The sequence below is a fragment of the Doryrhamphus excisus genome, linkage group LG4, assembly GCF_037039965.1.
Source record: "Doryrhamphus excisus strain RoL-2023G ecotype Guam linkage group LG4, RoL_Dexc_Guam_v1.1, whole genome shotgun sequence".
Classification (NCBI taxonomy): Eukaryota; Metazoa; Chordata; class Actinopteri; order Syngnathiformes; family Syngnathidae; genus Doryrhamphus; species Doryrhamphus excisus.
Genome location: NC_136360.1, coordinates 3,354,205 through 3,369,767, shown reverse-complemented (window position 1 = coordinate 3,369,767; position 15,563 = coordinate 3,354,205). Strand labels below are relative to the sequence as shown.

General features: G+C 39.5%; 1 protein-coding gene across 1 annotated transcript in view; it reads left to right on the top strand.

The window, feature by feature from the left end:
- Nucleotides 1-2,358: 2,358 nt before the first annotated feature.
- col24a1 (collagen type XXIV alpha 1) overlaps nucleotides 2,359-15,563 on the top strand; it is an 82,288-nt gene continuing 69,083 nt past the window's right edge. The window contains exons 1-2 of the mRNA XM_058073812.2: nucleotides 2,359-3,022; nucleotides 13,535-13,605. Of these exons, the coding sequence (XP_057929795.2) occupies nucleotides 2,970-3,022; nucleotides 13,535-13,605 (124 nt within the window). The 5' untranslated portion in view covers nucleotides 2,359-2,969. The remainder of the gene's footprint in view (nucleotides 3,023-13,534; nucleotides 13,606-15,563) is intronic.

Below are 15,563 nucleotides of genomic sequence, written 5' to 3'. Positions count from 1 at the left end.
GGACTGGTGGTCAGCCAATCACAGGGCACATATAGACAAACAACCATTCACACTCACATTCATACCTATGGACAATTTGGAGTCGCCAATTAACCTAGCATGTTTTTGGAATGTGGGACGAAAACCCACGCATGCACAGGGAGAACATGCAAACTCCATGCAGAGATGGCCGAGGGTGGAATTGAACTCAAGTCTCCTAGTTGTGAGGCCTGCGCACTAACCACTCGGCTGCCGTGAAGCTGATTCTATAACATTCATATTCAATACATTTAACGTCTTTTAATGTCATTTCTTTTGATTACGGCAAAAAAAAAACTCACAATGGAGAAAAATAAAGTTTCAAAGTCCAGCATTTTGATCAAGAAGGTGAGAAACACTGACAAATTCAAGAAATACCTCATTGCAAAACATGAAGGTGGTATCCAAGTGGATTCCCTGCCTCATTTGTTTATCATCATTTGTTTATTTAAGACATTTATTAGTCAATAATATACATTCCGAAATGTTTTCTGCATGTAATACTATAATTGTAAAACTATAAAACTGTTTAATGTTAATGTTTTGGGCTTTCTGGAACAGATTAATTGCATTTATTGGACAGATTGATTTGGTTAGAGTACATTTCAGTTAGAGTCAGACCTTCTATGCTAACCATGGTTTCACTGTAGATTCAAGGAATAATAAGTAATATTGTGCATTTTTTTTAACAATACACCTGTGGAGAACCCATTCAAGTCTAAAGACAAAAAGTAAACTCCACATATTTCAACCTGCAAATTTGAGGTGAAGAGAACAGAAGGGCAAAACCCTGCATGATTTTCGGTATGAGTACAGACCGTGAAAGTGGGTTTTAACGATCCTTCACACTTTTCGAGTTTCATGTAGGATGTGTTGGAAAAGCTACCACACGGATAAATGACTTGTGGCGGCCAATAATTCGCAATAATCGCTTTCAATATCGTCCTTCCTATCATTGTAAAGCAGAATTCACCGATTGTAGGATTGTTCACCCGGAACTTGAGCATGGTTTCGACCGTTGTGAGACAGGTTAGTTTTACTCTACGGATGATGTGTTGTTGTTGGAATAGTCAATCCATCCATCTGCTATGGCGCTAACTGGAGCCTATCCCAGCTTGGTGCACCCTAGAATGGTCACCAGTCAATCCTGTTACAATGGTAATTAAGTTAAATAAAATTACAGAATACTGTGCTGACTTGTTTGGTCATAAAAGCAATTCCTGTTCAAATGAATCCACCTGTAACAAGCAAAATTTTTGTCATATAAAATTCCAGAACAATGGGCTGCACGGTGGACGAGTGGTTAGCACACGGCCTCACAGCTCGGAGAATCAAGTTCAATCCCACCCTCGGCCATCTCTGTGTGGAGTTTGCATGTTCTCCCCGTGCATGCGTAGGTTTTCTCCGGGTACTCCGGTTTCCTCCCACATTCCAAAAACATGCTAGGTTAATTGGCGACTCCAAATTGTCCATAGGTATGAATGTGAGTGTGAATGGTTGTTTGTCTAATTGTGCCCTGTGATTGGCTGGCCACCAGTCCAGGGTGTACCCCGCCTCTCCCCCGCGCACCCCCGTGACCCTCGTGAGAATAATCTGTAGAAAATGAATGAATGCGGTGAGAGCCTTTTATTATAATTAAAGTCCTTACTAATTATGAGTTGAATAAACTTGACATTTATTGGAATTAACTTAAAATATTAAGTAAAATATTTATAAAAAAATATTGACATTACAAACAATTGTGAGTTAAATCAACTTAATGATGAGTCTAGTGGAACGATGTGAATTATTTTAAGTTAAATGAACCTGACGGGGCTGCACAGCGGTCGAGTGGTCAGCGCGCAGGCCTCACAGCTAGAAGACTTGAGTTCAATTCCACCCTCAGCCATCTCTGTGTGGAGTTTACATGTTCTCCCCTGTGTGTGCGTGTGGGTTTTCTCCGGGTACTCCGGTTTCCTCCCACATTCCAAAAACATGCTAGGTTAATTGGCGACTCCAAATTGTCCATAGGTATGAATGTGAGTGTGAATGGTTGTTTGTCTATATGTGCCCTGTGATTGGCTGGCCACCAGTCCAGGGTGTACCCCGCCTCTCGCCCGAAGACAGCTAGGATAGGCTCCAGCACCCTGCAAACCCCATGAGGATAAGCGGTAGAAAATGAATGAGTTCATAATTCCAGAAGGTTTTTAAACAAATATGCTAAATGTACTTTCATAGAGAAAAAAGTGTATTATTTATTTTGCTGTCTCTCACATTTATTATATCTTCTCAAAGGACAATGTTATGCAAATTAAACTTGGATATAACTTATACTAGCCACTGCATGTGTATATTGAAAAGTACAACCAGAAGGATCAGTTTTATTTGTGGATATATGGATGCCATTTTGATGCACTAATGCGCTTTCTCGTTTGTGCATTTGCAGGCAAGGAGCTCCACATGCCAAAAAAAAAAACTATCTGTGGTGATGTCACAAGGCAGAACGTGGTGAAATCCAACACCAGCAGCTGGTAAGTAGGAGTTGTGTCGTCCCATCAGTGCAAGTCAAGGCACATAGCGCAAACCACCGCCTGGAGGTAAAGCCACAGCGCGCAACCAGTGCAGAAGAAGCCTCTCAAAAGGTGTCTGATGCTCCGTGGAAGCCAGGTGATCACTTCGACAACCCGAACCGCTAAATGAGTGCGTGAAACCGGCGTGCCTCTTCAGTTTGGATCTAGAACCACTCCGTGTCTGTGCGCCCTCCGGAGCGCAATTGGTGCAACAGAATCAGAGATCTCTCCTGCGGACTACAAGAACCATGAAGAATCTCTGAGGTGGCAGTAACATTACTCCCCTCGTCCTTCTTTAAGCTTCTCTCGGCTGCTCCCAAAGGGTTCGCCCATGAGCAGGTATCCTTTGGAGTGTGATTCTGTTTTCACCCAGATTTCTGCTGCCTGGACAAATGCATACAAATGCATTTAGGAGCTCAACGGACAAGGAGTGGACACGTTTCCGCGGCAGCAACGTAAGTGTGCTTTTGGTTAACGATCATGATGGGTTTTCACTCAACATATTTGTGTTTGTATGTGGAAAACGCTGATGTGCTGATTCTTTGAAATGTTGCCAATGAACTTAAACACAGTTTGCTGCAGACTTAGCCATGCATTCTTTTAAATTGACCAATAAAAAAGCATTGTGCTTATTAATATAAGTCGTTATCTAAGGTTCTGGATCACTTCTGCCCCATTTTTATGCAAAAGTTAGAACCCCTTGGAACTGATATAGTGTGCTCTCTTGTAAAGGATCAGATGTACCATGGGATGTCCTACATTATGCTTGGAGGAAAAAGTGCTTACTCAGCATGCCGGTGATAGGAGATATTAAAGAAGTGAAGTAAAAAGTCTTGAACATTCCTCAGGAGTGTGCATTATTGACATAAAGAATTGAAAGTTTAGCCGCCCACTCACATTTAGGGTGTGGAGGTACAAAAATCCACTCACCTCTTTAAAGTGTTTTACTGGATTTTTTTTTTTGTATACTATGAATTCTCAACTATAAATATACTCCAGATGTGAGCTAAAAGGGGCTTACAATACAATGGTCCCAGTTACTTATTCCAAGTAAAGTGGACCTGAAATCCTCTAAGCTATTTTTTTTTGTTCTTATGAGTGAAAATGAGACCGAGCGGCCTCCTTTGAATTCACTGAGGGACTTGAGTGTGTATGCATCAGTGGTTAACTGGCTCCTGAGAAGCAAACAATCAGCCACTGTTGTGGGCATTGCTGCTGCTTGGCTGTCACTCGCTTTGGGCGTCGTAGCTACAGAAGCAACCTTGGAGAACCTTTCTTCAGGTCCATGTTCATGCACTGGGTCAGGTATATCATTATTGACTTGTATAGTTGGCTTTGGACAGAAAGGTGGCAGGTTCAAGTCTGCAAGGGCTGGTTGCAGGAGAGAGGTCAGCTCCTTGAGCAAGGCACTTAGTCCATTTCCTCATCTCCCCTTAGAGTGTATTAAGGGATTCTGTCTGTGAAGATAATTTTTCTCTGTTGTGTTTTTTTTGTGGTGTTGCATAGTACTTGAGCGTCACTAAACTGAACTGAGTATGATTCTATCGGTTTATTCTTACAATATCATTCATTACTGGTGAGTACTAGCGGTTTTGAAACTGTGACTTTTTCATATCATGGTATATCCCTAGAAACTGGTCAATGGCCCATGCCCTGTTGCATGACAAGGTGAGGAATGTATCAAGTATGTGTCTATATCGTTTTTTTGAATGAAAGTGTTATTAATACAATACAGTAATTCCAATGGAATTCCATTCGAATCTCCACTAGTAAGCATCAACGATATTCGTCAGGAAGGGCATCCGCAATATAAAAATCAGTATGCAGATCAAAAAGATCCACTGTGGCGACTATGTAATCAGGAAAAAGCTGAAAGAAACATCCATAGTCACCTTTATGCTCATATTACCCAATTTCGTAGTCTAACTATGCACTGTCTAACAAGGAGGTGTTCTAAACACAGTATGAATAGTTCATAGCCCACACTCTAAACAACAGCTTAAAGGGGACCTATTATAGTCATTTTCGACCCTGTGTATTGAGTTGTGGTCTCCTATAGAGCAGCTACACACAATAACCTGCACAAACTTTTTAGATTTTCCAGAATCTGCACCTATTCCGGATGTATTTCCGTTGATTTGTGCTTCCTGCCAAAATGATCTGTTTTAATTTATTCTACTCCAATGTGATTGGTCACATGCCCAAAGTGTTCCTAACTATGAGACATATAAAGAAGTCCACACCTCTGTGATGTCACAAAGGGTTAGTTTTACCACACCTTTTGAAACAGAGCGTTTTGAGCCATCCCAAACTTATTTCAGGACTCATTGTCTGAAACTTTGGCATCGTTTAACAGGAGAATACAATATTCTAACTACATTCATAGGTCAGAAAAGTGGAAAAAGTATAATAGGTCCCCTTTAAAACTATATATATATATACACTCGTCGGTACAGTAACATTACTGACACTGAGTCATCAGGGTAAGTGATACTACATCTAGCATGTCTTTCAATGCGTCTTCTCAATGCCACTAAATACCACAAATACATCCAATTTTCGCAAATATGCTTATTGTTTTACAAACAATAATCCATATTCAACCTTGAAACAATAAGAATATATTAATGAGTATATTTTCAAAAATCGTGACCCTCCATACTTTGAATCTTGATGTGGCGAAAGACGACTGTATGCTGCAATAATACTGTACATTTCCCCCTTTCATATTGCCATGCTCTTTTGAATGCTTTTCTCCCATGCTGAGTCATATCCCACTAACCAATGAGAATACATTGGTGAGTTAACACGCTTGGGTGGTTAAATGCTGTATTGCTGTAATGCTGTACTGTATGCTCTCTCATGGTTAGGAACTAAAAATCAGTTCATTTTGCCTTTAAATGTAACTGAAATTAGCTTAGCAGGTTTGTAAAATGTTTTCACTTTTTATTTTTATGAAGCTGCTGCAGTGAAGGCAATGCATTACAGCACTGCAGGGAGCATGGTCATCATCATTTTGAACATTTGGTAGGCATATATGTAAGGGGTAAAATGTATTAGTAGTAGCGTGCTATACAATATCGATATACTATATCAAAGTTTGATGTATTCAAATGTGAAATAAAATGAAATTAAAATTAGGCATGTGAATCACTTACTGAAGAAATCAACATCGGTTGCATGCCCCATCCAAGCTGTCCAACCATGGCAACCATACTGAAAGATTACAATGGTATTCTTGAACATGTGAAATGATCTGCTCCAATATGAAAGGGACAGTGATAACAGTATAAGCAGTGTAGTGGTCTCATTATTGACACTTCCTCCTGCCACACAGTCCGTCTCTCACACTCTCCAGTGTGCAAGAATTGTCTTTTTTTAATTCCTGTTTAAAAAAGAATAGTTTGTGCTGCCTGTACTCACCTTCTACACACTATTAGTATTTTAGCTATTATATTTAACCCTTCTAACATCTGCAGCTCTACCCTCAAGAGAACCAATAAAGGCCACTGGATGTTTACTCGCAGCTCTTTGTCCGCTTGTTGAGTCAATCTTTACTGTAGTCTGTACTGACCTATTGACTCCAGTCACCAATATTCAAGGAGCAGCCAGCTTGCTTTGCTATGGGGGAGAGAGAGAGTACAAAGTATCATCTATAAACACATATTCCATTAGTGCTTTCACATTGGGAGTAATTAGGATTGACATTTATAAATATTTTATATTTAGTTTTTATATTATTTTATATATATATAAATATAAATAAATATACATATTTATTTATTTATTTATATATATATTATATATATAATAAAATATAAATATAATAAAAATATAAATATAAAAATATATAATATTATATTTTATATTTTTTATATATATTTATATATAGTTTATAAATATAAACACTTATAAGTGTGAAAGTGATGACACAGGAATGACATACAGAACATTCCAAGATCCTAAGCGAATGGCAAAAAATGAACACCATGGAGGCAAGTGCCAATTTTAAAATAGAGTTTCCCCAACCTTTATTATGCCAAAGCACATATTTTAATTTTTTTAAAATATCGCAGCACAGCACGCCAAATAAAAATGTCACAAAAAGTATATATACCAAAATAACAATTAGGAGAATTATGTACCATCTTCCATCTTAGAAGAGCATTTAATTACCTGTCACTATAAACAACTGGCATAGATAGATGAGCAAAGCTACATTATTGAAGTAAATGTGAGTAAGTAAGTGAAATTGGATAATATACACAAATATGCTATGAATCACAGTGAATAACAGCTGTAAACCCTATAATATGCCTCTCGTAGTTCTGAAACACATTTTAAGTTCAGTTTAACACATTAAGAAACAATTACAGACATATGGTATTCCACTATTGCATTTACAAAACATCTTGTTAAAGCATCTTCCTGCTGGAAAATATTGAGTGAATTGACTTGTGAGACCGCAAGCTCTGCTGGAATCAAGCTGACAATATGAATAACATCTCATCTCGTCAACATAATATGACCTCTTGTAGTGGCTTGTAATATTAAATGGAAATTAATTTATTTATAGATCACAATTTCTACACAAGGTAATTCAAAGCGCTTCACAGAAAAGCACAGCTCAGTTTATTAGTGGTTAGCACGCAGGCCTCACAGCTAGAAGACCCGAGTTCAATTCCACCCTCGGCCCTCCCTGTGTGGAGTTTGCATGTTCTCCCCGTGCATTCGTGGGTTTTCTCCGGGTACTCCGGTTTCCTCCCACATTCCAAAAACATGCTAGGTTAATTAGCGACTCCAAATTGTCCATAGGTATGAATGTGAGTGTGAATGGTTGTTTGTCTATATGTGAACTGTGATTGGCTGGCGACCAGTCCAGGGTGTACTTTGCCTCTCGCCTGAAGACAGCTGGGATAGGCTCCAGCAACCCCCGCGACCCTTGTGAGGATAGGCGGTAGAAAATAAATTAATGAATGACTGAACAGTGTTGTATCTAATAAGTACAACTGTCACATTTATTGCAAATGTTGATCTGAAACTGGAGTAGAATGTCCATGCATGCAAAAATGTCCATGCAAAATACACAAAATATACCCCGCCTCTCGCCCGAAGACAGCTGGGATAGGCTCCAGCACCAACGTGACCCTGGTGAGGATAAGCAGTAGAAAATGAATGAATGCGGTGAGAGCCTGTGACTATAAAACAAATCATTCTGCAGAGCAGCTGTAAAAATGATGAAAAAGTTAAACACAGATATTTTATAGTATACAGGACATCTACTCTGTTGGTGTACTTAAGTGCAATCAAGGAAAATGAACAGAAGGCCGAAAAGCGGCCTAAGGCGTTCATAGATGTATAGATTCCTAGATTAGATTACATGGTCGATGCCTTTTCTGCAAAGGCAAAGTAAAACAGGAGAATTAGCTGTTGGATTTGTTGTTGATACTTCCTAACCCAAACATCTGTTATGTGTACCGCTCTGTTACCCCTGCATGATCTTAAACACTTTGGAGTTGTTTGGATAGATTTACAACTTTGCAGACTTTTTCGCCACTAATGATGTTGTTGGTGCTTTGCCAAGTTTCGACATCTAAACAATATTATATTAATGTCTCTGATCACCTTGCAGACAATAATGACACATATAAGAAATGTGTTGTATGTTTCTTCTGAGCTAATATTAGTACTCCAATAGTACTCCAAGCACTGTGACTCTTCTGCTTAGCTGCTCATTTTCGGTGGAGAAAGCCATGTTACTGTGTAAGGATTCATTGTTGAGGGTTAGTTCTAAGTTGTGATTATTTATAGTCTTGACATGACACCCACTCCCCACATAGTGGTATTTCCCTCAGTCAACAGAGGAGTATTTGGGGAGCTTTGTCTTACTTTCAGCCGCCATCTCCATTAAGTGCAAAGACTGGGAGGCATATAACAGTAGTTGTAATAAAGCCATATTGCTTTCAGTTCTTTATTGTTTTCAAATGACAGTGTTTTTTCATATTAATCTCCAACGTTTTCCACTTTTTCTCACGTTTGTGTGTGGATGGGTAAAACTGAGCATTTTGGTTTTGTGTCATAAGTAATGTGTGACATTATTTCACGTTTTTTAAGCCTTATTTAATAATAGAAGATAGCAGCGATAGACTGTGCATAACGTACACAGGCGATTAAAACACATTCATGATGTTTTTTTAACCTCATTGTAAGTGTGTGCCTGCAACACTGCATGTAGTCAGCCATGGCATGGCCGACATTATACAATGACAAAACGTTCTCCTCCCATTCCATGTGGAAGTGGTAAGCTTTTGGCTTCTTACTTTGTCCCCCGTTTGAAACCCTTGTTCCTGCAGTGATTCCATAGCATGTGCTATAACAATATGGTGTAAACAACCAATAATAGGAGTGTAAATGTGACTATAGGGGTGTTATTTTACATCCAGAAGACTCTAATAATGGTAATTCAAACCGATTGACTACGATAAAAGAGAGACCACTGTATACCATAATCCTTCACTTATCGTATTTAAATGGTTCTCGACCCGACCATAATAATTGAATTTCCACAAACTAGTATTCATAACTTATAAATGCAATATTTGTGTAGTTAAAGCATACAAAAACATCTTTACGGACATCTAATCTTTTTTTAACATTATTAGAGCCCTCTAGACATGGAATAAAACCCCTATAGTCACCTTTACACTCGTATTATTCAATATAGAATAAGCCATTTAAGGCATAAATATGACTTGTGCCGACTATAAATGTGTTCCAAATATGTATGGGAAACAAAGTTCTTTAGCAGAAAGATAACTTGCTAGTGTGTATTTTAATGGCTGAGGCTCAGGGAATCCTTAAATAGCTGTAACAGGGACACAGTTGGACACTCAGACAAAAAAAAACTTGTCTGAATCAGCATCAGATGGTCCCAGTTGATGACCCAAAAGGAAACGCTAGAGTTATATTTACTTTTTTTCTCTCCCCCTATTTCATGTCTGTTTTTAATAACTGCAAACTATGAGAAATGTACTTTTTTGATTTACTACGGTACTGTATTTTTGCATATTGTTTTCCACAGCTGCCTTTTCATTCAGGATGTGTCTGTGTTCCCCGTATACGGAATAACGACTACATTTTTACTGGAGAACAGCAGATGTGTTTATGCAGTCACATGCATTTTCATTCGTACACCTTATCTTTTTAAAATAAGTTTTATTTTAGAACATCTGCTTTTGGTTCCCTTTCTTTTACTCATGTGTGGGAAAACAAACACGGTTGCCAAACAGGGCCACACAAGCTATGTATCTTCTGTGTTGGCCCAATCTTCTTGAAATGAGACGTTTGTAAGGCAGCATCCATGCTGTTTGCAGCTATCACTCCAATAACAAGCCACTGGAAGCTTAACACACTGTGACTGATGGCACCGTCTCTTGTCAGTCGTATGTGGACAGAGTAAGACAAGGTTATTCCCAAGTTGTTGTTTTTTGGGGCTCGGCAGTCGTCATCCCGCAAGTTGCCAGGAGCCAATGCAGGTTGTGTCAGCGGCTTCTACTGTCAAAGTGATTGATTAGGTTTGAATGTTCAGAGTATGCTTTGAAGCACATCACAAATGCCTGGTTAAGCATGTGAACCCCTGTTGAAAGCGACGTTAAAAATTGGCTCTTATTTCATTGGAAATTTCACCCTCACACATACAGTATACCATTTTTGTTCCATATTCCATAAGTGTGGTGGTTTGATTTGTTGTGTGGTTGAAGTCGAAACATATGACTTCACTGACTGTCACCAGTACAAATTTAGAACAACATGTTTCTGCAAAGGAAAAAAAACATAAGAGATTTTCAGAAAAAGAACACCACAGATGCATTTTATATTGACATATTATGTTATAAAAGAATATTGAAAACAATGTCATTGTTGGACTAGCTAGTGTGAGTGTGCATGGTGTGTTGAATAAACAATTAAATAGTTGAAAACAGTACTAGCAAACAGCGGTGAATGCTTATCTCCCACATCAGACATAATGAAAGTCAGTCGGCATGAATACACATTTTGGATGTGTCCATCATCATTTACTTATTGCATTTTTTTAATTTCTTATAAACTGTATTGATAATATGTACATACTTTCCACCAAATGATGGCACTGTTGGCACACTGAATCGACTGCTGAGTGACCTGTCACCATTAATAAATGTGGAAGTCAGACTGTCTCTGATATGACCTTTGTTGAAAGACATGAGGGCCGCACGGGGGTCTAGTGGTGAGCATGTCGGCCCCACAGTGACAGAGAGCATCTCTGTGTGGAGTTTGCATGTCTCTGGCTTCCTCCCAAGACATCTATACAGTAAATTCTCATTATATCGATATTGTCGGGAGTCGGAAAAAATATCGATATAACCGGACTGTCGATATATCCGATCCTGCGCCGAACTCGTATGTATATGTATAGAATCTATACACACGAGAGAAACCACGAACGCCAGCATGTACATATGAAAAACAGTGATTATTGCAATCGATAAAAAGATATCTGAATACAACACAATTAAATATATGTATTTGTACGCTTGTGTCTTCGTTGTGTGTGCTGTGCTCTGGTGGTGGAAGTGTGAAAAATAAAGACTGGAAGCAGCCGTTCGCCGTGTTCTTTTTTGGTATTGAAATCCTTAAGCAAAGATTGATTTAAGCTGCTTTTGTGTCAATATAAGCAGACCAAATTGGCTGGCGGGAGATGAAAAGGGCATCGTAGTAACCGGATTATCATAATAACCGGGTATCGTACTAACAGAACTAATTATATCATAAAAGACTAGAAATTTGCCGGGAAATGAAAATAGTATCGTAATAAGCAGTACTTCGATATAACCGATATTGATATAAGGAGACTTTACTGTATTTGGTTAACTAGAAACTCAAAATTATCCATAGGTGTGGATCTTAATGGTTTCTTGTCTATATGTGCTCTGAGATTGATTGACTGTCGACCAGTTCAAGATATACCACACCTCTTGCCTGAAGTCAGCTGGGATCGGCTCCAGCTCACCTCTGACACTAGAGTGAAATCGAAAATGTATACCACAATATGAAAAAGTCACTGTTTCAATGCCGCTAAAATTGTCCCATTCAGGATGTACCCCGCCTCTCCCCCAATGACAGCTGGGATAGGTTCCAGCATGTGTCAAGTGTTATCGTTTAATCACTTGTATTGTCAAGCAGAACTCAATAAGGGCAAACATGATGTTATTCCACGGGTACGGCTGTGCTCTTCCTAGTCGATTGCAAGAAATCTCTTTATGTTAGCAGGAGCTTTTCCATCTGTGCAGTTGTACTAAACCCACCTGTCTGGAAACAATAAACTTGACATTTCACACATGAAAAGAAAGAATCCAGGTTACATTTCATCTCTTAATCCTGAAATACGTAAATGTTGCGTGTTGACTACGGCTATGTTTACTATGTTGTTGTAATCATTTGTTCCATGATTACGTTTTGTACACACAATTGTCTGCAATAGATGGAGGAAGTGCACTTATAATATAGAAAAAGACCTCCTTTAGGAATGGAACATTTAAACAGTAGTCAGAATGGAGACTGGCGTCTTTCCAGCTAGTGTCATTTAGGGGTTATATGGCGAATGTTGCACAACAAACCCAGGTTTGTGCTCAAGATGCAGCCCAGCAAAACCTGGATTCTTCAAACAGTGTTAAACAGTACCGTCATTACTTTGTCAAGTCCGGTTCTTGGCTTTGTGAGCAGAGTGGTCATTTGATGTCATATTATTCTACTTCAGCTCGGCTGTCTTTAAAGCTACGTTCACACCGACGCCGAATCGATGGCGAATTAAATCGGCGAGCAAAGCGGCGGCAAAGCGTAACAAAGCTTAATGAAAGCGTAAAGACCGTAATACAGCGTAAGAAAGGTTTGAGCAATTCGGGACATTCGGCAATAGCGGCAAAAATTTTTAAACTGTTTAAAAATTTGAGGCGATCTGTCACGAATTGCGTAAAGCGGGGAGAGCGTATTAAAGCTTATCAAAGCGTCACAAAGCTTATCAAAGTTTTGCTCAAAGCGTAGGAAAGCTTAACAGAGCTTGGTTGAAAGGATCAATGGATCTGCTGCATCTTTATATATTGTAGCGTCGTTGCCGACGGGAAATTACACGACTGCGATCGCTGACAAGCACAACAATAATACTGGCTACTGTCGGCCGTAACCAAGCCGTTGCAACCACCGCCAGCAACACAACAGTACTTCCTCCACCAGACACGCCCCCACCCCCTGGTGCATTCACAGTCACCCGGAACAATCGGACACCCAAGAGCACAACGTCAACATGAATACGTCAGGGTCGCTACAATATGCTCTGGATCAGAGGCGGGATGCAGTCGGGATCTCGAAATGTTCCATTGCGTAACAGAGCTTAACAGAGCCTATCAATGCACAAGAGAGCTTGATAATCGTATCAGAGCGTTATTTAAAGCGTGATAAGCGCACCAAAGCTTATCAATGAGTATTAAAGCGTATCAAAGCGTGATTTAAAGCGTAACAAATCCTGATCAATCGGCATCAAAGTGTGAGTTGCCGTAGCGATTCGGGAAATAATTTGTCGCCTAAAGCGGGAACGAATTTCGTATCAGAGCTTATCAGAGCTTAAACATATCTGAGGAGATCGTGAGATTTTTTGAAAAATGACGCCGAATTCGTCGCCGATTCAAAGCACGACATTCGGCGTCGGTGTGAACGTAGCTTTAGAGTGTGCGTGGCAGAGTGCAATGGTGCTCTTGTAAAGTATATTTTGGTAGCTGTTTATGAAATCCGTGCTGTGCTGAACATAAAATAACCAACAATTCTTGCTCTATGTATGTGTTTGACTTATGATGACAAAAAAAATCTAGCATGAATGCTAAGCAAACCACAGAAAACTGCACACCAACATGAATGTGTTTTCTTTTTTCCTTTAGGTGGAACTTTCTTCTGCTCCTGTCAGTATGCTCTGCAGTACATTCTGGAGAAGACGACTATCTAACTCAAGGTACATAGCAGAACGAAAGTGCTTTTAAAATTCACACACAATATAAATACGGCAATAATACATGCATGGGGTTGCTGGTTCGGTCCTCCCGTGATCATGTTGAAGTATCCTTGCTACGTCAAAGCAGATTCTCTCCATTATTTAATCTGTACTATGCACCATAATATTGAAACTGTATTTTTATTGTATTTTTGCAAAGGGACATTTACATCTACTTTATATATTGTCACACACAATGCAGAGAATAGAATGAGGGGCCTCAAAACCACCACTGAACTGGAAGGTTCTGCACCTCAATGGTATTAGAAAGCAGACCAGCATCTCTCCAATAACTAGTTGCTATTTATGTAGTCCACAGAAGGACTTGAACTGTGACCCTCCGGGTCCAAAGGGCAGGTCCTTATATAAGAGCTTCTGCTGCCCCAAAGTTGCTTAGACATGTTGAAGTCTGAACACTTTATTTTACAAATAGGCCACATATAGTGCACTTGTCCACTAGATCCTCTTTTCCAATTCTGTGCTCTTCTTTTTTCTCTATTCGTCCCTCAACGTGTCTGTTCTTGTACTTAATGCCTCAGAATGCATACGGAAGCAACCAAACTAACCTCTCGATCCTTGCTGTCTTTTAACTCACCTGTCTTTTTTTCCTCTTAGTGCACTTCCCAATTCTGTCATCTGTAGTCCTTTAGGGGAAGGTTCTCATGTCAAATATGGTCTAAATGCTAAAGTGCATACTAAGTGGAGCACTGTGGGAAAGTTGCACAGCCAATGGAACAGATATGAAGAGGAAATGTACAGTATGCATGTTGACTTCATCTGGTCAAGTTGGACCGGAACACATTTGTCTGTTTCTGTGACACAGCAATAAGAATGAGAGGTCATTGAATGTACATGCAGGTGAAAGATAGAAGTACATAAGGAATTTGCTTTCACACTCATATGAGCCATTACAATGTGTCTATTCAAGCATACCTTTCTGGATGTGCTTGTTTTAGAATGAATGAAAGGCTGAACTGCAAAGTTGTTTCATGGTGAGACTTTATTGAAATATGCTCCAATTCCTTGTTTAGTGGGGTTAATTTTGTCTGAAAGGGGACCTATTATGCTCATTTTCCTCCCATTGTATTGAGCTTTGGACTCCCATAGAGCAACTTCACACAATAACAATGAAAGCTTTCTAGAGCCTCCAGATCCGCACCTATTCCAGATGTATTCCCTTGGATTTCCAAAATGATCTGCTTTAATTTATTCCACTCCACTGTGATTGGTAACACCCGAGGACTTCCGGACTACTGCCGAACCCCATTTTGTAATTTTGTCAGTATAAGAGTTTATAAAAAATAAGCTCATGAACAACTGGTTGGAAACCCCTGACTTTATGTGTATGAACTCAAAGAGTGGCTTTTACCGCCTGCAGACAATCTTGGCACAACATCCGTAGTGGAAATGTGGTCATTAAATTTTTCTTGCGGGACTACCCATGTTTAAGAAGTAGACGCACCAATTGCGGTGGAAAAGGGCTATTAGCATCTCCAGATATCGGTGAGCTTGTGATTTGCTTATGTTCACACAGCTGTCCCATATTTTTCTCTTCACCTGGAATCTGCAACTCCATCCACTGCAGGGGCAAAGGCAGGCCTACAGCTTGTACCCAGTCCGGCTCACTGTGACATCAAAATGAGCCAGTGTCAAAAAAAAAAAAAATCCCTGTGAGCCACTTCTTTCAGAGCTCACTTCCAAATGCACAAACCTTATTATCTGAAACTTTACTTGATCATTCTCATTTAAAGTAAATGCTTCTACCGAAACAATCAGGCAGAGGGGGGCGGGCATAAGATGTGTCAGAGACAGATTGTCATTTACTTGTCTTAGTTGTACAGCACTCATTTTTAGTGTTTCTCTGTTGACCCATAAATCCTTAGAATATTACTAGCGGTACTTCTAGCCAGCTGGTTTGA